We start from the raw sequence: 22786 nt of genomic DNA, 5'->3' as shown, positions 1-22786 counted from the left end.
TCTGCTCTAGCACCTGGGTATGAGTTACCACAGAGTGTACTGAGTACTGCAGTACTGGAGACCCACTTGCTTAGAGTAAGGTGAGCTACCACAGTGAGTACTGTAATACTGGAGACCCATTCGCTTGGAGGGAACTGGCCTTTGCAGGGCCTCTGCAGCCTGTTGGTCAAGAGCCCAGCTGCCCTCTGGCAGGCCCTGGGGTTAAGCATCCTTCAGACTTCCTCCTCTCATAAAGGATGGAAGGAAATGATTTCTTTGGATGCTGGAACCTCCATTCAAGATGGCTCCTAACTATGGCTGTGAGACATACTAGGAGAGGCACGTTATACTTCTTCACTTAAGACATACTTGATGGGTTTGCATCCTCTGATCTCTGAGGGGAGCAATTCTCCAAAACCAGCCAGCAGTTTCTTTCTGTCCCACATTCAGGGTGGGAGGTCTCTAGGAAGAGATTGGTCGTACACGGCAGCCCCAACACCATCTCTCTAGGACAGCCAGCACGCACAGGAGGTACACACTTCCTCTGCTTGAAGTTTGATGTAAAATGTTGGTCCTACCCTTCCTGTACTCCACCAGGGCTGAAGCTCACACAACCACCCACTGGCTTTTAATGTAGCAAAGAGCTGTCCCCTAGTAGCAACTGAGCCCGACTTGTTCACATGGAGTAGGATACTGCTTGGCTCTCTATGCAGCCACCCTGTTCTCAAGCACAGGACACATCTCAGTGGTCCCTCTGTCTTCCAGCACCCATGCTCTCTACCAGCTCTTCTCAGGCCCTCACTCACTTCACAGATACTGATGCTGAGGATCTGAGGAGTGGCCTCACCCTGGGCTCATAGATAAAACAATACAAAGAGTGGTGCTACCTGGTTCTCCCACTCAAGCCATTAGAGAGTGCTCTGGAATAGATTGAGAGATTGGCACCACAGCCCTCCCTCCTGGAACCATTCTGTTTCCCACAGGTTCTACAGCAGGGCCCTTGGCTCCATTAATCTATGGGGCCCCACATGGCAGGAGACATGGGTTAAACGCATACAGACATACAAGTCCACCCACTTCTAAGGACTGGTGCCCTGGGATACATCCATGGACACACCCCCCCCCAACTCCCCTGCTGAATAGATGCCTCCACGCCCCAAGAACAAGACACCTAAAGACACCTCCCAAAAAGAGGGGCACAGGGCCTTGCACACATCTAGTCTTAAGCACAGTGAGAGAGGACAGGGTTAAGAGGGGATATGAGACATTCAAGGAGAAAACAAAATATTCCGATGCTCAGGATCTTTAGGCATCAGAAACTGGGGTGAGGGTGGCATTTGGGGTAGGAGGCTGAAAAATCACCCTGGATTTGAGCAAAATCATAGATGCCCATCTGTCTTATTCAGCTTAGTGGAAGCCAGCTTAGAGGCCAGATGGGTGCTCAGGGCTTCTGGGGCTCTTCCCTCCCCACCATGTTGCCAGGACTTTACAGTATCCTCATAACCCTCCAGGATCCACAAATAATCACAGCCAGTATCCTTAGCATCTTCCCCCTCCATGGTCGAGACACCTCACATAAAAACTTTCAGTGCATCACCCCACTGAACTCTTACTATGAAGTAGTTGCTGTAATGATCTCTACCTCATAGGAAGAATGCACAGATAGTTTAAGTACTTTGGACAAGGTCCTATAGCAAGGACCTAGTGACATCAGGCCTTGCATCCAGGCGCCACAACAATGCTCGAATTGCCCCTTTCCATCCTGGTCTCTTTAGAGCCTCCTACAGAAGGCATCCCCAGTATGACATTCTGCAGAACACTCAGGCAAAGTACAAATGGCCCTGGGTAGAATGCCCTTGTTTATACAGGCTCTGCCATCTCTTCATGGAACATTCAGATACAGCATCATCCTGCTCCACAGCAAGCCGTCACATCTCATTTTCCTCTATTCTCTCTCCATCCTTCATGGCTGACCCGGATCCCTCGAGCTGTGAGTATTCAGCAAAAATTATAGGCACAGCACAGAGGGGAGGGAGAGCCTGGAGGGAACAAAGGCGGGGTTGAGACCTTGGCCACAGGGACTTGGAAGAGCAGGCTTTGCATTTACATCCCTCATTTAGACATGACACCTGCAATCCCAGCCCTCAGCCACTCAAAGGACCACAGAGGCATTCCCTGCCAGGAAGTTTTGCCAACAGAGTACCTAGTGACCTTTGCCCCTCTTCTGTTTGAGGCCCATGGACCTTCTCCCACCAATCCCAAGCAGAGTACAAAGGCAAAACTCAGTCTGCATCCCTCCACCTACTGCTGTTTCTCTGTTCCCTGAAGCCCAGCTCCACTTACTGCTGACCTGAGCAGGTATGAAGTGACCAAGACTAGCCACAGTGTTAGCCCTGGGAAGCAGCCCTCTTACCCAGGTCCATGTCTGCAGCCTTGGGCCGGTGGGAGCATGGCACATTCTTGAAGATGGCATCCAGGATCTTCTCCTTGACCTGTGTGATGGTGTCGCAGTTGAGGATCTTCACTGGGACCTCTGGGCTGTTGGCATTATCTGGACTGGCACAGCTCAGGACCTGAGGGGAGCAGGGAGAGAGGTCACATGGATGAGGACAGTGCGAGAGACTCCCAGATCTCAGCAGCACTCTGGGATCTTTCATGAATGACTCCTCTCCATAATGGACTAGGGAGGGGTCAGGGCAACTCCATTCTGTCCAGAGAGGCAGGATGACACCATGTCTTCAGTATCACTGCAGGAGTATAAGCTGTATCCTCAAACCCCTACCAGGACAGATGCTCTGATTTCCTAAAGGGAACAGTGTTCCACAAAGAAAGTGATGGCAGAGAGAGTCTACAACAGATAGAGAAGTAGGCACACACATGCGCAGTCCTTCACTTGTACACCTGTGTGCAAGGGGACTCCCCATTAGCATATCTAGACCATCACTCCAAACCCTACTTCATGTATCACTCTTAATTATTCCTCTAATACACAATCGCAACTCCCTCCCCCCCCCCCCCTCCAAATATGCACTCAGACATACCCTCACACACATGTTCAGTACTAATGAGAAACTGGGCTCCTGTTTTAAAAGATTTAATAGCTTTGGTTTGGGGAAGCGTTTCAGGCTGATTGGGGGCTGCTGGATCTATTAGAAACTTAATGTAGTCTTTAAGTATAAAAAGGTGCTCTTTAAAAACTACAGCTTCAGGCCCCCCAAGAGGCCTCCCTGGCTGTGAACCTGGAGTCCTGGTCAGGTGACGAGGCTGCTGCTCACGCATGGCCTCTAGTTCTCATCTCAGAGGGAGGTGGGAACATTGAAACAGCTTCACCAGCTGTTGGCTTCCGTTAAGACGTTCAAAGCATTCCACGGCCATCCTCATAGTGGGTTCTCTCTGTATCGCTGATTCTTTGGGGCTCCCTGGGTGGATCTCAGTGGAACAAGAAGGGGGCTATGGGGGTATAGGAATGATCAGTGGTTTATAAGAGCCAGGCAGAGAAGCCCGGGTACTGGGGGACTTGAGGCCAGATGTCTTGCTGCTCTGGGCTCCCAACTAGCCTTTTGTCCCTGGAGCCTGAGGGCTCTGTGTCCCTCTCTCCTTCTCAGAACTTCAACACCCCCATGCCCCTCCCAGTAACCATTTCCCAATAGCCCCATCTGGCTTGCAGAACCAGACTCCAGCCCTCCTCCTGCTCCATGTGGTGGTAATCAGAACCCTAGCCCTGGATTCCTGCCTCTCATTAGCAGCTAGAATGTTATGGGCACAAATGGAGAACATGCTTATTCCATGAAGAAGAAGGGGGGACTCAAAATCTATAAAAATCATACTCTCACCTTCAAAATGTCCTGAACTGAAATCACGGGAGGCCAGGCCTCTGAGCTGAATGTCTATGAGGGCCTTCTCCCAGCCGCCCCCTCACTCCGCCTCCTGCTCCGGCCACCACGCTATCCTGTTGCCAGGCCAGCGATGGGCAGTTCAGCCTCCTCTCAGCAGCAATATAGCCTTGTCCGAACTCTTTCCCCAGCAGGGCCATGAAGATACTTCAGGGTGATCTCTCATAGCGTGCTCCAGGGCAGGCACTCCCCATCTTCCAGAGTGGAAGAAGTAGCCCACAGGAAAGGGCCCCAGGCTCAGAAAAATGTCCTCTACCCCTGGCTCTGACCTGCTTTACAATCATCCACCTGGCGCTTTCTCTACAAGTTCCCAGAGAGTCTCTAGCCATCTGGTGGACTCCCAGGGAGCATTTAGCATTCTATCAGGTTCCTGGGAAGGACTCCTAGACAGCTAGTGGGCTCCCAGGAGACACACATCTAACAGTTTGGCAGGTAACCAGGTATGAATCTTACACCCTAGCAAGTTCCCAGAAATCTAGCACTCTGGCAGGTAACCTGGCAGGCAAATAGTCTTCTAGTCGGTTCCCCGTCAGGTAACCAGGTGAGTGTCTAGCACTCCAGCAGGCTCCCTGGTATTACAATGTATGTAAATCCTGGAGCACTCCCATGGTTGTGCTAACTCAACCTCCATTAGGACAAGGTCACTATCAGCACACCCAGAGCTCCCGGGGCTCCTCCGTTCCTGGCATGTCCCCCTCTCCACTTCCCACCTTTATATTTGAGCTGCTCAGCAGGAGTCTCTGTTGCTCTGTCTGTCCTGGTGCAATACCATCTTCCTGCATCACCACTGGATGGAGTGTCCCCATCACATGGAGGAGCACCCTTCCCCGCAGCCCGGCCATCTCCAAGCAAAATCACTGTCTGTTTCTCCTCCATCCTTCCCAGCCTGTCTTCAGATCTTTCCAATGTAATGATTTCTTCCCATTCTCTGCAAGTCTGTCACCTGATACCAGCCGGGCACAATCTTTCAACCCGTGGAAATAAAGGCGGCTGCAATTTGGGGACAGAGCGTGATTGTGATCACAGCTCACCGTGTTGCAAGGGGATGGAGGAGGGTGGGACAGGGGACATTTAAAGTATTCCTCTCTCATTAAGAAATCCATTCAAGCCTCTATTTTTGGAAGGGTGTGTTCCCTTTTCTCCATTTTAATTGCAGTCTGTGACTTTCTTCTGTGAGCCGGGAACTGAGAGGGAGCAGAAGCCTCACTCACAGGCTGTGGCTTTGGGTTCCCAGGAAGTCAATCTATTGGGATTCCAGGGGCCCTTGGAAAGATGGGCATGGGAGAAGCAGAGTAGCCTTCCAGAGATCAGAAATAGCTTTGTTCCGAGGGGCCTGGCCATGGGATCTGAACATGCCTATGCAAGCATCTGTCCCTACCTGCATGACCTCTACTCTCATCCCTACTGGGCCCTGACTACTCAATTCAGCACCTATCTGGAACCACTCTGAAGAGTGACTGAGATACAGCTGAGCCTCTGGGTACCCTGGTGCATGGGCCACAGGAAGAAGGGGCAGGCACACACAGGAGCACCTGCCTGGGCCCTACATCAGACCAAGTTGGAAAGGTGATTTGTTCAGTATTTTCAGCATTCCTTCTTCAGGACAGGGCTGCCCAAGTGCCAAAGCTGACCTACCAGAGCTGAGGGAGCAGTGAGAAGACTCACCAGGGTCTTGTATTCGATCTGCTGCCGGATGAGCTTGTCCTCACTCAGGGAGTAGCGGGCCTCTCCTGTGATGGCATCGATAGGGCCCTTCTCCATCTGCTGCTTGATGGCACAGAACAGGGAGAAAAGGGGCTCCCCCGCACACTCCTGCATGAGAGAAGAATCCTCCTATGAGGGTTCAGAGATCCAGGGTATGCAACACCACCTCACTGTCCTTGCTTTCCTGGTCTCGCTTGCTTCTTGGCTCCCTTTTCCCATTTCCTCTTCTATACTCTTCAGATTTGCAGGGATCCCCACCCTGTGGACCCAGGTGATTCTGTTCCTTCCTGTCACCTGTCTGGAACCTGTTCTTCCTTCCTTCCTTCCTTCCTTCCTTCCTTCTTTCCTTCCTTCCTTTCTTCCTTCCTTCCTTCCTTCCTTCCTTCCTTCCTTCCTTCCTTCCTTCCTTCCTTCCTCCCTCCTTCCCTCCCTTCCTTCCTCCCTTTCTACTATCCTCTCTGCTCTTTCTCTCACCCTACCCCATCCTGCTTTCTTTGTGAACCAATCAAGAAGCAGAGGTTGGTTCTCTGAAGTTCATGACTTCAGCTCAGCTCTTCTGCCTCCCCAGCACATCCTCAGTTTATCTGCAGCAGCATGCCTTATGTGCTTGCCCTGGGATCCTTCATCAGTACCATAAGTCTGGTATGGGGCGGGGGGGGGGGGGGGGGGGGGGGGGGGGTTGGGAGGGGAGAGAAAGCCGGGGACTCACAGGTGACTTGTGTTTAGCTGAGAATGGGAATTTAGCTTTAGGACCACATGGAACCCTCTCAGTGGTACATTGACCTCTCATGGGAGGAACTAGCCATGCATCTCTCTTCAATTCAGTTTCCTGATAATAAAGAGCTACATTTCTTGTGGGCTGAGTGCATCGGGGTCCTTAGGAATGGACATAGGAACAGTGGATATAGAGTGAAGTAGGGCAGGCTGAAGAGGTGAAGGTTTACCCCTAGGAGAGGAAGAACCATAGTAGGCCTGGAAATGTGCCCTCGTCCCATCCTACCTTGAGGAACTTGTAGAGGAGGAAAGTGAACCAATTGGTCAGCATCTTCTCAGCCACTGACTCGGTCCTGGCATCAGTCATCAAAGGAATGGGGAAAGAAGACAAAAAGAATCTGGTCAGAGGCCGTGGCTAGGTAGAGTGAGGAAGAACCTGCCACCATCTTGCCCATTACAGTGTCTGGTGACCTGATAATGTACAGGAGAGTCTTATGGCCTGCCAGTCCCCTGGGGCTGAGAACAGAGCTCTTTCTGAAAATCTGGAGCTTGGCTTCTGGGCATGCATATGCTGCGTGACGGTGTTTCCTTGTCTACAGAGATGGTTATCCCATACCACTTCCCAGCGATGGCAATGGTCTTCACCTAAGCTATCCAGTTGTTGCTGGTCACATGTGTGTCTGAGGAGCTGAAGTCTGCACTCTTTATCTACTGTAATTAGATGAGGCTGAGGAGTTCCTGTTGGATAAGACAGCCTTAAAGGAACTTGGGGGAGGGACTGATGCATTCCTATTGATAAAGAAAGAAAGACAATCAAAACAAAAGGCGGGGGATACTAATTGGGCAGGGCGTGGGAACGAAGATGGCACAGGAAGGCGGTGATCACATAGAGAGACAAGGTATTCAATATGGAGCCTGTTGCCTTATCTAGACTCACAGCATTGGTAGCTACACGGAGGGGGACTATAGCTCATCACGGATATGTTAGCATTGTCGTATCTCAAAGGCTACTGTATACATCTATGGAAAGCTTCTGCAATGGCAGGGAATACTTTTTTGTGTATAACCCCCATCTTTTATGTCATGACTCAAGCCTACTCTTTTCTTTTGTAAAAGAAGATGCCACAGGGCAGCGGTGGTGCACGCCTTTAATCCCAGCACTTGGAAGGCAGAGGCAGGCGGATCTCTAAGTTCCAGGCCAGCCTGGTCTACAATGTGACTTCCAGGTCAGGCAGGACAAATCGAAGAAACCCTGCTTCGGAAAACCAAGAGAGAAAAGAAGAAAGGAAGGAGATGCCGTGGCAGCGTCACTGGCTTGAGCTGCACACATTCCGGGATTGAAACTTGTGCTGAGAGAAGGCCAGCCAGCACCAGAGACAAACCAGCCCGTCTAGACAGGTTTGTGAATTCAAATACACAGTTGCTAGGAAATACTGGTAACTGAAACCTCCAGGTGTTTAGACAGCTGCAGGTATGCAGGGAAGAGAAAGAAGGTAGACTATGGGAGGTGGAGGCGGGGTAGGAGCTGGGGGAGCAGGGTAGGGGCTGGAGAGCCAGAAAGAACAGAGGGAAGTGGGGGAGGGAAGTGCAGGAGCATCCGGGGAGCACAAGTAGAAAACAAGGAGAGGAGACAGAGACCCAGAGTGAGACCATGAGACCATGCCAGGAAATTGTCAGTGGGAGTGCTGGCAGGCAGCAGCAACCCTAGAATTATGCCAGTGGGTGGCTACCAGGCGAAAGTAAAACAAAAATCAAAATTATCTACCTTGTCGTTAGCAGAGCTGTGGGATTCTCCTTGGCACTGTAGCCTTTTGCAGCTGTGCAGGCAAATGTGTACCCCCCCCCCCAAAAAAAAAAAAGCCTAAAGCAAGCTATTTGGAAAGCTAAGTCTATCTATCTGCCAGACAGGGTGAGCACTGCTGAGGCCTGGAGTCTGACCCAGAGACCACAAGGCCACAGGTCAGGAAGACAGGGTGGGGTGGTCTGGGCAGAGAGCTGGATGTAGTAGTTTCCATGGTGTTTTCTTCTAACTGCAGCGATACCATGGCTGGACATTGGAATAACAGCTGAGAAGAGAAATGGGCACCCTTCAGACGGCTGCCCGTACAGAATGGGAGTCCTGTGTTTTCCAACCAAGCCAAAATCATAGGGTAGGAATGGCTGACACTTGTCTAGCCTGGTGGGTTTTGGAAACATGTGGCAGGAATTTGCTTGATCAGGTGTTTGGTCACAGTGATAAGAGACCTAACAGCATCATCTAACTTCATCCAGCAGGGAATCCGGAGCCTCTATGGGGTCAGGACCTGCTTGCTGGGCTGTAATGAGTCTGTTCTCCCGAAAGACTTTCACTTCCTGTTTCTCACACCGTAACACACATTGAAGTTACTTGGTTCCCTGTTAAACTGTACATTCTCCTCACTCAGGTCTGGGAGGGCCTGAGTGGCTTCATTTCTATAGTCTTGTATGCTGCTCTTGTTGCTGGCCCACGGACAGCCTGAGGTCTCTTTCTACTTCTCGTCCTGGCTGAAATGAAGCCAGGTCATGGCCTAACTGACCTCTGATGCAGAACTACAGGAGAACATGACATAATTCAGGAAACAGAAGGGCAGGGGTATAATGGAAAGTGGATATATAGTGAGCTGGGCTTAGGCATGCAGGTCATGGGTGGGCCTGGCCTCCCACAGGTCAGTGTTGCATCCTTAGGAGGCATAGCTGATCCCTCTGCAGCCTGCCTGGTGTGCATGAAGGGCTCCAGGAGACATACACAAGGGCTGGGCTGGGGTAGGGGGACTCTGCCCCCTGCTGGCCAGTGTCGGCCTCTCTTACCTCCTGAGCAGTAACTTGGGGTGGTTCTTGCTCTCCAGGTTCTTGTCAATGAGGTCAGCCAGTAGCTGCTTCAGCACATCAGTGGCATATTCCAGCTTGCTCTGCAGTACCGTCATGATGAGAGAGGCCACGTTACCTCGGTCACGCATGGAAAAGCTGCGTTGAGACTCCAGAGTGCGGATGAAAGATAACAGGAACACTTTATTGTTGATGAGGTGTGCGAAGAGCTTCAGGCCTTTCTCCACACGCTCCTGCCGGTAGCCTGGGACCTGTGGGCAGATTTGGGGTCCTAACATGAGCTTCACAGAAGAGGCTCCAGCTCCTTCTATTCTAGGCACAATTGATCCGGCTAACACTACCACGTCCTTCTCAGGTGTCAGGCCTGGGGACGAGTATCTTTTCAACCTCCATCCCAGCCCACAAAGTAGAAAAGTAGCTACAGTTTTGAGACACAGCCACTACTACCTGGAGAATTAGCCACAGTTCCCAAGAAGTAGCAATGAGATTTGACCCACCTGTGCTAGACTCTAAAACCTTAGCTCTTCTCTGATGGTGATGCAGAGCCAATGAAGGGCCTGTGCCCTAGACCACCTCCTAACTCTCTGGAGCTCTAAAAGACCAGAACTGCTGTGGTTTGTGTCCTGCCTGAGGGATGACCAGGCCTGGGCTTCCAGATAACCTAACATCCACCTGCTGGGGATGTCTTTCTATATGCTGTGAATGTGTTGCTCTGATTGATTGATAAATAAAATGCTGATTGGCCAGTAACCAGGAAGGAAGTATAGTATAGGCAGGATAAGCAGAGAAGAGAATTCTGGGAAGTAGAAGGCTGAGTCAGGAGATGCTGCCAGTCACTGCCACCATGAGAAGTAAGATGTAAAGTACCAGTAAGCCACAAGCCACATGGCAACTTATAGATTAATAGAAATGGATTAATTTAAGACATAAGAACTAGATAGCAAGAAGTCTGCATGGCCATACAGTTTATAAGTAATATAAGTCTCCGTGTGTTTACTTGTGTCTGAGCGGCTGCGGGAACTGGGTAGACTGGAGAAAACGCCAGCTATATCCACCCCTTTCTTCTCCATCCCCAAAGGCCTGTGGTCAAACAATCAAGATGACTGGATTCTCCCTGGACTCTGCTACCACCACTGTGTGTTAGTTAAGGTTTCAGTTGCTATGAAGAGACACCATGACCACATTAATTCTCATAAAGGAAAACACTTAAGTGGGTACCTTACAGTTTCAGAGGTTTAGGCCATTATCATCATGGTGTGACATGGTGGCATGCAGGCAGACATGGTGCTGCAGAAGGAGCTGAGATAGGATAAAGAGGTATATCTTGATCCCACAGGCAATAGGAAGTGGTCTGAGTGTCACACTAAGCAAAGCTTGAGCAAAGGAGACTTCAAAGCCCACCCCTACAGTGACACACTTCCTCCAACAAGGCCACACTTACTCCATTAGTCATACCTCCTAATAATGCTACTCCCTATGAGCTTATGGGGGCCAAATACATCCAAACTACCACATTCTGTAAGCCTGTACAAGTTCACTTATCTCTTAGGGATCACAACTGACCTACTGTAGGAAAGGAAGATTCAGGCCTCTACAGAGTACCCTGGTGTTCTCTACCGAGGGAAAGAGAAGGGAGGTGACTCTTCCTTCTTCCCTGAAGGGTAGGGTGTTTGGGAAATGCCCAGGAGGGTACAATCATCTTGAGAGATACTTATTGGCCACTTAGCTGAGCATGGGGGACAATCCCTGCGATGTCCAGAAAGAGGCACAGAAGCCCTGTTCAGAGGAACCTCAGGTTGGTGTCTCCCAGATGCCCAGAAGCAATGGAATGGATGGATGCTCCATAGCCCTGAGAAAGAATGACCTACTACTAGCCATGGCAAAGGGGTAAATGTTGTGAACACACTGAATGAAAAGGACAGACACTAGAGTGGGCTCACTCTTCACACAGCATCATTTAAACACTGACTTGGGACAGGAGAGATAACTCAATGATAATCAGAAGTTGGTTTTCTTGGGCAGTAGGGAGGGGCACATAGATGTCTAGAGATCTGGTACTGCTCTGCCTCTTGACCTGAACAGTGGCTTGATGGGTGGGACAGGAGGGGGACCTGTCAATCATTGTACTGTGCAGTGATGTATGTGTGTTGCTCTACATGTTTGCTTCTGAGAAAACCAATGAACTCTTAGAAATGCATCCATGGGCTTGGTCCTCATAGGGATCCTTCTTGGAACACTGAGCAGCGCTTGTCTCCTTGAGTGCAGTCCTAGGGTATGGTGAGGCAGGAGGGGCAGCCAGCAGGGATGCCAAGGGAGCAACTTAAGGGCTATGTCCTAACCCTTCACATCTTTGAGAAGGACTGTCCTGTATGGCAAAGTACAGAATACAGCATCAGAGCTTAGGTTAAATTCTGTCACTGTCACTCACTAGTTGTCATGTCTTCACAGAAAAGCATATTAGTTCTTTCAACAGCTCATTCTACGCCAAATCCTGTTTGGACTGGTTTGGATATATTGGCCCATTTAATACACACAACACTCTAGGGTGGGGGTTCTGTTAGGACCTCTGGACAGCATGAAGACATCTTCCTCAGGCTCCCAAGATAGAAGTCTCCAAGCAAGGCCATGACCCAGGCAGTCAGTACTATGGCCTACCCTACCCAGGAGCCATTGCTTGGGCTCAGACAGCTCACAGAAGCCTGTTGCATGGAGTACCACACACAGCTGAGTCACAAAGGGCAGGGATTTTATCCGTTGTGCTCCCAGGTTTCAACTGGCAAGGGCTGACAGAGGCAGGCAGAGATGGCCTGTTGGCTCCAGGTCACAGAAGATGGCAGAAACAGTCATTGTCCCCATGCCTCAGAAGCCTTTGTGTTCTGGATTCAGAGTGAGGCACAGGCAGCAGTATGGCGTCAGCTAGAGGCCAGTTCCAAGTCCCCACCTCCTCTGCAGAGGGCACACTGGGCCCCTGTCTACTCTGCATGGAAGAGGTCTTAAGCGAGCTCTCCTGGTAGCGGGGCATTCTGGGGGTTCTGGAGTCTCAGAGGAAGCCTGTCTGCTCCCAAGGCAAGTCCTCTGTCATTCCTCCGGCTATAGTACTAGCAGTGCTCGGAAGGCCAAGGAGGGCACAGTGGGCACAACCTGGCAGCTCATCTGTTCCTCATCATAGCCCCACCCCCTGAATGCCTCATTGTCACAAGAGGGTCCAGCCTTGGCTTACCTTATGCCTGGTTCCTTTGGTTCCCCAATCCATGGCGGACTGATGCAGTACTGACAATGGGGACATGGTAGCCTCACTCTGTCATTCATCTACCACCTGTCTGCTTTCTCCTGACTTTTTCCCCAAACCTATGACTGCCCCCTCACACATGATCATACTTTATTTCCTCCCTTTTCACCTTCAGAATGATTCTTCTGCTGCTTGAACTGTCTATTACAGATAATACTATTTACTGCGCACTGTGTGAGATGCCCATTATGTGCGTTCTTAATGATCTTACATAGGACAGTTTCTCAGAGAAATTACCACACTTGTCCCCAGGCCACCCTACTGCTAAAGGGTAGTGCTTTTTCAAACACAAACTGCCTACCTATCATCATGTCTACCCACTCCTGAACTCAGGGGCTGTCTGAAAACTAACACAGGCTTCTCCCTGCAGCCTTCCCGGGCACACCCTCCCAGCTGCTCAGGCTGTCTGTCAAAGGCAGTGGTGGCCACGAGCAGGTTTGGCAGTGCAGCATACAGAGAGGACACAATGCCAGCTCCATGGCACCCTACTTCATGAAGACCCACTCTGAACCTACTGGGTGGGTTTCTCTTGAACCTTAAAAAATTTACATGCCTGTGCCCAGCAAGCACCTGGGGCCCAGGGCAGGACAGTTTGGGCCAACTTCCTGCAGGAAAGGTACCATGGTCAGCAGCCTCGGCTCTGGAATCAGAGAACATAGGAACGGAGCGTGGAAGAGAATTCCAACCCCTCCAGAGTCTACTGCCTCATCTATAACATGAGAATATGAGGGTCTGCGTCATGATGTTTTATTGTCATTAAATAAGATGATGCACGTGGAGTACTTGGCATGCATCATGTGCACAGGATCAGCAGCTGATTTACTGCCTGCCTTGGCACATCCTGGGCTGCTGTGTTCCTGCTCTCTGTGTGCCAGGAGTTTCTAGATATCTAACTCACATCGCTCTCTGTCCTGGTGCTGGTGGAGGAAATTTTCTCTCCGTTTGATAGCGAGTGGAGATGGAAGTGAGGTATCTTGGAAAAGGGTATCCAGACCACCATTTTCATACTTTGCAACCCCCTCCCCATCCCTGGCCAGAGTCACTCTGAAACCAAATATTCTTTATTACCCAGATGGTTCTCCACTTTAGTTGAATTCTGTGCCTATAAAACTGGATTGTAAATTTTAATTGTAACCCAATAGGTTAGAATTTGGGAGCCAGTGATGGGTCAAAACTGGGAGTGTGTGGCTGGCGGTTCTTTGTGTTTTTAATGTACTGCTATATGACGAGGGCCTGGAAAATCTCTTCTTCAAATGCCTCCACTTGCCCCATGTGGCCTAGTGACCTAACAAAGCAAGAGGACATGCTCCCTTCACACTCTCTGCTGTGGTCATGTGTCCCGTGAAGATGAAAGGTCAGGGAAACACTGCTTTCACAAATGGAGTATCACGACACCCAGAACACCAAGGAGAAACTTTCCAAAGCAAGAATACGTTGGAAACCAACAAATAATAGTCCAATAAGACCACATAAGGTCCACAACCCTAGGCTAATGTAGGCATGGTGTAGTTGATTTCTGGGCCCAATTTTGACATGGGCTTAGAAAACCCCATTTCAAAGTTGCATCCCCATGTAGACTTGGGATTTTGAACTAGTGAAATAAGGAAAATAACTCTCTAAACCCATCCTGGTTGAATTCTTAGGTTATGCCCTCTGATGCCCACAGACAGGATGTCACTCCCCTTGTTAGGACTGCTGTCTTCTCTAGTACAGACAGACAGACATTCTTACACTCAGATGTCTCCTGCACTGATACTCTATGGCAGGGTCCCTACATGGTGGGGTGAAGCACAGAGTCTACACACCAGCAACACACTCGGGCACACAGACAGTGACCTATCTGCCAACCACCCCAACTTCTCTGAACTAGGAACTCTCAAGCTGTTTTATGTCCTGAGAAGTCCATGGTGTCTGGGTGCAAATTAAAGTGAAGCTGAGGAAAGATGAAAGACAAGGGAAAGAGCAGGAAGGGGAAGGGGCAACAATGAAGAGTCCAAACAAGGCAATAGACAGAATGAGTATCCTAAGACACCTAGTATCTTTGTACATAAATATATAACACATGTATAAACACACACACACACACACACACACACACACACACACACACACACAGTCACACACACACACAGTTACACACATATTGAGAAAGATTAGAGGTTCATGGCCAGAGAGAATGTGAAGCCATTGCCTATAGTCTCTGAAAGTGCTTAGTAGTATCTATCAGTCAGAGTGGTAAGGAGAGCATCTCTAAGACAGAAATATTCATAATATTTGTTTTCTCATTACAAAATCACACACATAAACACATGCATGTGTACACACACACACACACACACACACACACACACACACACACACACTCATGCATACATGTCTGCATCATCCAATAAGCAAGTATGGAGAAATACAGGTACTATAAGCATTGCTGTGGATGAACGGCATATGCTGCCATGGTACACAGCCTGCTGCAACCAAGGAGACCCCAAGTGGACACTCCCTCCAACATCAGCATCTCCAAGACTGAGCAAAGGGTCTGTTTTCAATGTGTGGACAATTGTGTGTACACCCTGAGCTGCATCTTATTTTCCATTGTTGCTTCATCTATAAACTCTGCTTCTTCCTGACAGGCAAGCAGGGCTGAAGGTCACCCAGAGAGAGTTCTGGTTATAGGCTTGCAGCCAGAAGAAAACATGAAGTCTAGCAGCCTTGATTATTCAATTTCTGACTCTGTCCCCAGCAGCTGTGTGTACTAGCCACTCACTGGGCTTCTCTGTCCTCTTTCTTTGCTCACCTATAAAATGGGTTCACCTTCTCATCCTGGGAAGGTAGAGAGCTGAATGCATAAAAAGTACTTAGATGTGAGTAGGAATTTTAATGTCTCACTACTTCTAATGATCATCCCTCAGGATTCTTATTTTTCTCCATTTTCCTCATTCATCATTTTTCACTTTTCTCTGGTATTTATTGGTAAGCCATTCTAAAGTCCTTTTGGAAGAGAGTATAATATGAATATATGCATAAGTGAGCTAGTGTGCTAGACAGTAAATGGGATGTTGGAGGTCCCTGAGAGCAGTACTGTTGGGGTTTTTGTCTTCTCCACTTCCACCTCATATATCACTTGTCTTTCCCAAGTAAGCATCATGTGGTAATATCCCTTATACATTTATTGAGCACCAATTAATTAGCAAAACCCTTTACACTGTGGTTTACTAAACCTAAGTCTGTGAACTGCCCATGCTTATCTGGCATAATTTTTGGTTGTGTATACACTGGATTGGTCTGAATGAGAACGGCTCACATAGGCACATATATTTAAATGTGTGGTCCCCAGTTGGTAGCATTGTTCAGAAAGAATTAAGAGGTATGACAGTGTGGGTGGGTTTAGTGGTTTCAAAAGCCTGTGCCAGATCCCAGGTAGATCTCCGTTTCATGGTTGTTGCCTTAGGATGTAAGCTCTCACCTTGCCTGCCCTCCTGCTGCCATGCTTCTCACCATAATGGTCATGGACTCACCTTCTGAAATAGTAAGTCCCAATAAATGCTTCCTTCTATTAGTCGTCTTGGTCATGGTGTCATATCACTCAATAGAAAAGTACCTAACACATACATGTATAGTTTTCCTTGGAAGAGGGTTCTCTCTACCCATTCAATCCTGTAAGAGTTCTATGAATACCCAAGACCCCAAAGCCCCACTGAAACCTGTGCTCCGAGGCTCCCTGTTTTGGCCCCATCTCGACCAGGAACATGTCTGGTGTTTACAAGCTGGGGAATCACAGGCAAGATGTGCTGTCTCCCTGGCCTCAGCTTTCTCACTTCTGAATCAGGATGCTGGGCTTCTTGCTGCAATACCAGCATAGGGGTGGGTACTTAGTCTTACCTCAAGGTCCCGTAGCACAGGATGGTCTTCAATCCCTGGGAAAAGTACCCGCATGGTATAGGTCCTGTAGTCCAGGAAGGGAATCCCAGCTCCATCCAGGTCACTGGTAAGCTCATGGATATCTGTCTGCAGCTCTGCAAAAGCTAGCACAAAGAGAAGCCCACGAGGGCCTGGGATGACAGCTCACTAGGGAATGTGCTTGCCTTGTAAATGTAAGATCTGAGTTTGAGCCCTACAACACTGGTTAAACAAAAATCCCTGGGTATGGTGACACACACCTGTAATCCTAGCATTCAGGCCACAGAGACAGGAGGCTCCTGGTGCTCACCAGCCTGGTTTAAAATACAAGGTGGACAGAGCCTGAAGAAATAGCTGAGAAGCCTGTGAGATGCTGGCTGGGGCCAGCCTAAGAGTCACCTCTCTGAGAATGTTCAGAACTCTCACCCAGGTCCCTGAGGTGTGATCTGTGGGCCTGTGCATGAAAGAATGATGGAACTAGATGGCATTAGCACAGGAGAAAGCTGGTCTGGGGCCTCATGTCCTTCAAACAGCAGAGGGATGGGAAGGCTATCCTCACACTAATTTGCTATTAGAGTCGAAAGAGAAAGGGCTCTGGTTTGTAAAGTGTGTTGGGAAGGGAACTGTAAAAGGGCAGAAGGGCAGATGGACAGGACAAAGAGATGAGCCTGCGCCTAGAGATGCACTTTGAACTTAGTTTCCTTAGCAAATACAAGAACAATTTCTTCCAATAAAAAAAGTATTTGAGCATCCAATTCTAAATCATGTAGTTCTCAGAAATCAAACAAACCTTGGGCAGAGGGCCTGTCATTCTAACCAATTTCTTCTGCACAGACATGAAGGGGGACACCTTTGAGCTTCTTGCCTCAATGCAATGCTATCTGGTGGTAGGCTATAATTGCATGTAGGCACTGTTGTCTGTGAGAGCAGCTCAGGCCTCCAGATGGATACAGTCACAAGGCCCCAGCTGGCCCCTAGGAAAATCTGGCATGTGACAGAGCCCAGAGCCAAAGCTGTCAAACTCCATCCTGGCACAATGCCCCCTGAGGCCATCCTCCGCTGCCTCAGAGCTGCAGCTGATAGTCCTGCTAAGCTATAGCATTCTCCTTGGTGTGTGCCCTCCCCACATCTGCATGCATACATACATGCACACACATGAACAGAAGGTATTGACACACACTGACAAAGAACAAGTCATGGTTGTTGCCTAACGAATGTTTATTTTCATTTATATAAACTTAAGACTAGGAAAAAAGAGAAGGTGGGGTTCAGAAGGGATTCACAAGCTCAAAGAGCTCTAGGGACACCAAAGAGAGCAAGTCTAGTGCCCAGTGGGACATGATGACATGTAAACATGACACAAGTACCCTGAACTTCACACAGAGTCCTGCATTGTCCTTTCTGGTAACTATGGGAGAACTGATGTGAGGTCTGTAGGTTCCCATGAGTCTTGTTGCCAGGAGAGCCCCGAGGCTCGCTGGTAAGGATAGGGGGCTAAGTTGGACCCTATCATACCTGCAACCCCTTATGGTGCTCCCTCCCTAGTGGCCCTGCTCCCCTGCTCTGTTCCATGGATGCTGGAGTTCTTGTGATGCAGTGACACCAGAGGCAGAGGCCCTAATGCTTCTGAACACACTCCGGTGCATGTGAGCAACTGTGTGTGCATAAAGGGAGCCAGGAGGCCTCTTTGACATGACTGTCACCAAAGCCTAACAAGCATGTACTGATGGTTGATCTTCATTGCTAGCTTGAGTGGACTGAGGCGTGCCTACGAGATTAGTGTAATTTATCTCTGGGTGTGTCTGTAAGGGCCTTTTCAGAAACAGCTAGATAGTAATTTTCAATGGATTGACTCATCCTTTGATGGATTCATAAGATGGTGCTGTTGGGAGGGCTTCAATTTATGGAAGGTGGGGCTTGGGATCACTGGGACACTAGTGAGGGGCTGTCCTTGGGACTATATCTTGCCATGGCCCCTTTCTGTTTCTGCTCTTTTTTGCTTCCTGACAGCTATCAGTCCACCATGCTCCCCCTACTCCATGATGGTTGAACCCTCTGAAAATAATATGAGAAAAAGAAACCCTTCCTCCTTAAAGTTGGTTCTGTTGGGTTATTCGATCACAGTATTGTAAACTGACCAACACATTTCTGCATAGCTGGAGTAAAGAACACATACTTGTATCTGTGTAATTGGAGAAGTATGCATGAGCAGGAGTGGGGTGCACAGGTGTGATTGTGTGCCTGTTTTAACTTATATAAGAGCATGCAAGCATGTCAGTGAGGATGCAGAGTGGGAATCTGTGTTTGCATATGTGTGTGCCAATATATCTAAAGCTCAGGTCTGGGCTGATGTCTTCTAGTGTAGGCATGGATAACTTCCTGGCTGACAATGAAATCTCCACACAAACCTTGCCCTGGGCCTGAGTTGCCTCATAAACATGCAGAAGTTGCCTTGGCATCTAGAAAGTGCCTCCATGGCCAACCCTGCATGTCCTTTGCTATAAGATGCCTGCTTCCATCCTAGCAGCATACGTGTCCCCAGCCAGAAGCCATGGTCCCCATAGGACTCCATAGGTTTCTGCCTGCTGAGCCTTTCTTCCTCAGGGGGCTTCTAGAGGAGCCTGGCATGCCCCCCTGAACCCCTGCTGCCACCACCACCTCCTCCTGATTGGGCTGCTCCGCTGGCCAGGAGGAAAAGGAAGGAATCAGGTTTGATGGGTCTGCAGTTTCCTTTAAGCCTCCAACATTCAAAGCCTCACGCCTGCCACACATAAAAGAGATTCTAATCACTACACCTAATTAGAGGGAAGAGTACATTGCAGAGAAAAAAATTAAGCAGTGTAAATATAATAAAAGGCAGTAATTAACAGTCCCACAAGGCAGATGCCAGGAAGACAGCTGAAGGATGAGGAGATGGGATGGAGCCTTGTCCCCATAAGAGAGGCGGGTGCTGCAGGATGCTGGAGCCCAGGTATAGGGCTGGATTAACACTGGGTGCATATTACCCACTGAGAAATAGCTCAGTTCCTTCCTCCCAGGGTGGGCTTACAGAAGGATGTCCAGGGGTTATGTGAGTCTGCCAGCTAAGTGGCCTTCTTGGGTTTGACACTGCTGATCTCCCTTAATGGTGGCTCGTGTACATTTTTCAAGTACAAGCTGTGAAACGCACTTCCTTTGAAATCACAGATCAACCCTACAGAATTCCCTTCCTGCTGATAGAAGAGAACTGAGAATTGCTTGCATGCATCATGGGGAGACACCCCCAGGTCCTCCCTGGAGGAGACTGTGGCCACCCCACCCCCCACCAGAGTTCTGAATCTGGACATTGTTCTTGGTGTATAAAGGATCTCAGTTACATATCTGGAAGGAGTAGAGAGAAAAAGCAGAGGTGGATTGCTAGATAGGGCTTCGGTCTGGGACCCTGGCTAAGCTCCGAAACCGGCAGAAAGGTTCTGCAGATAGAATGCCCGGTCTGTGAAGTTACCCATTGCATCTCAGCTTGCTGGCCCACACACATACAACATCCCCCTCCAACTCACACAAGTGCATACATGCAAACATACAACCTCCAGCACTGCCTGCTGTAGCCTAGCTTGCTGGCTACATGAAAGACACAAACACACACATGTACATTTACATACACAACTACCACCCACTGCAGCCCCACCTGTTGGCTAGCGCACTTACAAATACAAATATAAATATACACACACACATAACCTTCAGCACTGACAGATGCTGCCCAGTCTGGTTGGAGTTGTAAAGAGGCACATATGTGTATAGACATATATACATTGACTTACATGTGTTTACATGCATTCACAACCTCTAACACTACCCACTGCTACCCAGCCTGCATGTTTGTCTATGGTAAGTACACATATGTACACACACAGACCCTACATCAGGCACCAGCGCCTGAACATTCAGTACCTTCCTTGCACTCCAGGGCCACACGGGACTCGAGGTTGTCCATCTGCATCTGGAGACGCTTCAGAGTGAGGTCACTTTCCCGGGACTTGCGTTTGTAGGCAATGAGCACCGCCACAATGAAGATGATGAGGAGACCACCAGCTACTGCAATGCTGACGATGGCAGGCAGGCTGAGTGGGCTGTCCGGGGCAATGTACACCATCCCAGGGGAATACTCCATGCCACCCACCCGTGCCTGTGGACACAGAGAAGAGAGGGATGGTAGCAGAGCAGACTGGGGAAGAGTTCTAAGTCAGAAGGAGAACGTCATTGCCAGTGAGATGCATCAGAAAAATAGAAGAGAGAGTATGGACAGTAGAGACCACCCTTCAACCAGAAAATTCACCCATCCTCTCATGCAGGAGGACACAGTCGTATATGGAAACAGCTCACAACTATAGTGTAAACACAGTGGCCTAGCACCAACATCTAAGACACACTCTGCCATCTGAGTTGGGAACTGAGACACAGAAATAGCATCAAGGACTACCCTACGCCAGTGATGATCCTCATCTTAAAGGCTCTCTTGGTCCTAACAGACAATTGATTATCACTCCATTTAATGTGCTGCCCTTGCTGTACCCGCCAGGACAGAGGGGGTGACAATACACAAGAAGTTGACTAGTGGGACAGGAAGAAGGAAACCGGTCTGGGGTGAGCTGGGAGGAAAGCTCCCAGTGGACAGAAGTCTCTAGTAGCCTAGATGTAGCTGAGCCACCCTCCCCCAGTACCCCTCATGCCTGATCCACACACAATGAGATCCCAGTAACCTCACCATCACTTTGTGCCTGCCGATGAGGTTGGGAGACTCGCAAAGTAACTGCACATCTGACACTGTCACGGTGCACGGCTTCTCTCCAACCAGCACGGTGTAGTTCAGCTTCACATTGCCTCCAGCCACAGGTGGGATCAGGTTCTTGCCCTGAGCAGACAGGAAAGCCCCCAGTCCCAACCCCGAATCAGGATCACAGCCGCTAGTGGCTGCTGTGGCCTCCGACCCAATATCCCATCTTATGGATGAACTGGGGAAGAGGCCACCACCAGCAAGACGTCCAAAGGATTGGCACATGTGTAGGATGTGGTGTGTTAGGAGTTCTGTCCCTAGTACTGTAAGAGGGAATGGGACCTTTAAGATGTGGAGCTTGATGGAAGATCATGACTTCCCCACATCTTAAAGGTCCTCTCTGGTTCTCTTGTCATATGTGTTCATACTACAAGGTCCTCATGAAAACCAGGACTACTACTGGTCTTTCATTTTCCAGAATAGAGGCAAGTTAACTTTTTTTCTTTATAAGTACCCAGCATCAAGTATTTTGTGACAATAACAGAAAACAGACTAATACATTACACATCCTAGTATCCTCTTTTCCTCCCAGTAAGAACTCAATAATTGACAATTAAAGTGCTATGAAAAGCTATCTGGAATACCTTTAGGATGATGGGGGTGCCAGGCTTGAGCTCCAGGATTCCCGAGGGACTGAAAGCCTCAAACACAGGGTTAGGATAGTAAGTGAAGTTGGTCTTGTTGAGAATTAACAGAGACTGGACATTGTCCAGGATGAAACCAAATTCTTCAGGCCTTTCAGTGAGATCTGACTGGTGGTCAGGACCCAGGGCAAGGGCTGGAGCCTGGCAGGTCATCTCAGTAGCATTCAGGACCTCACAGATCTACAGGAGTCAGAGAAGGGGACAATGAGAGATATTGCCACACTAGTACTCCCAGTGTGCCATTGATGCTACGTGGGTTCATATGGGAGGATTATGGAGGAGGGCACCAAGTCATACTCTTGGCTACTCACAGATCCCACCCTGCAGCTGTCTCCTGTTTCTGGATTTGCCCAATGTGAATGTGGCAATGACTAGGTATTTTCGAAACTGGGTAAGAATAGTAGGGTGATAATGGAACCCTGTGAACTGTAGAGGTCTCTTAGGCCTATAGCCCCCAAAGCTGAAAATATGGTCATATCAACTCCCCTATCCTACCATCCCAAGACTTGGACTTGGAGGTATCCCATGCCATGAGTCATTGTATGTAGGCAAGGACCTGCCAATGGACTCACATTGATGTGTTCTTTCCCTCCATGCTTGGCACGGATCTGGGGGTTCTGTATGAGGTCCAGGTGAGTTCCCCAGACAGCGATAGGTGTGTTCCCACTGCCCAAAAAGAAAGAAAGGAGTGTGTGAACCACAGCCACAGGAGATGTAATGGCCATGACAACAATGGTTATCAGGGTGAGCCGCGACAATAAGGATGAGGAAGCACAGTTGTGTCCTTGGAGACAAGGATGAAAAGCCAACTGTTATAACAAGAAAAAGTATCTCAGAAGCCCAGAGGGAGGGCAGTGGTGAGTAGATATCTATATTGTCCCTTGCTGGGCCTCTCATGGAGGCTCAGGTGACAGCATGACCCCTTAGTTCTCCGAGGCTCCCAGACTGGAGTTAGCTGTTTCAGTCCTTGGATTCTCCTCCCCTGATCCTCTCCACTCTCCATCTT

General features: G+C 49.2%; 1 protein-coding gene across 4 annotated transcripts in view; it reads right to left on the bottom strand.

The window, feature by feature from the left end:
• Plxna4 (plexin A4) overlaps positions 1-22786 on the bottom strand; it is a 461538-nt gene that overhangs the window by 32140 nt on the left and 406612 nt on the right. For all 4 annotated transcript variants that reach the window (XM_036180450.1, XM_036180449.1, XM_036180451.1 and 1 more), the window contains 9 exons: positions 22353-22446; positions 21721-21960; positions 21068-21214; positions 20254-20488; positions 16303-16445; positions 9117-9385; positions 6577-6643; positions 5538-5684; positions 2393-2552 (listed from right to left, as the gene is read on the bottom strand). In XM_036180450.1, the coding sequence (XP_036036343.1) occupies positions 2393-2552; positions 5538-5684; positions 6577-6643; positions 9117-9385; positions 16303-16445; positions 20254-20488; positions 21068-21214; positions 21721-21960; positions 22353-22446 (1502 nt within the window). The remainder of the gene's footprint in view (positions 1-2392; positions 2553-5537; positions 5685-6576; positions 6644-9116; positions 9386-16302; positions 16446-20253; positions 20489-21067; positions 21215-21720; positions 21961-22352; positions 22447-22786) is intronic.

The sequence above is a fragment of the Onychomys torridus genome, chromosome 3, assembly GCF_903995425.1.
Source record: "Onychomys torridus chromosome 3, mOncTor1.1, whole genome shotgun sequence".
In the NCBI taxonomy this organism is placed as follows: domain Eukaryota; kingdom Metazoa; phylum Chordata; class Mammalia; order Rodentia; family Cricetidae; genus Onychomys; species Onychomys torridus.
This window is presented reverse-complemented; position numbering and strand designations above follow the sequence as displayed.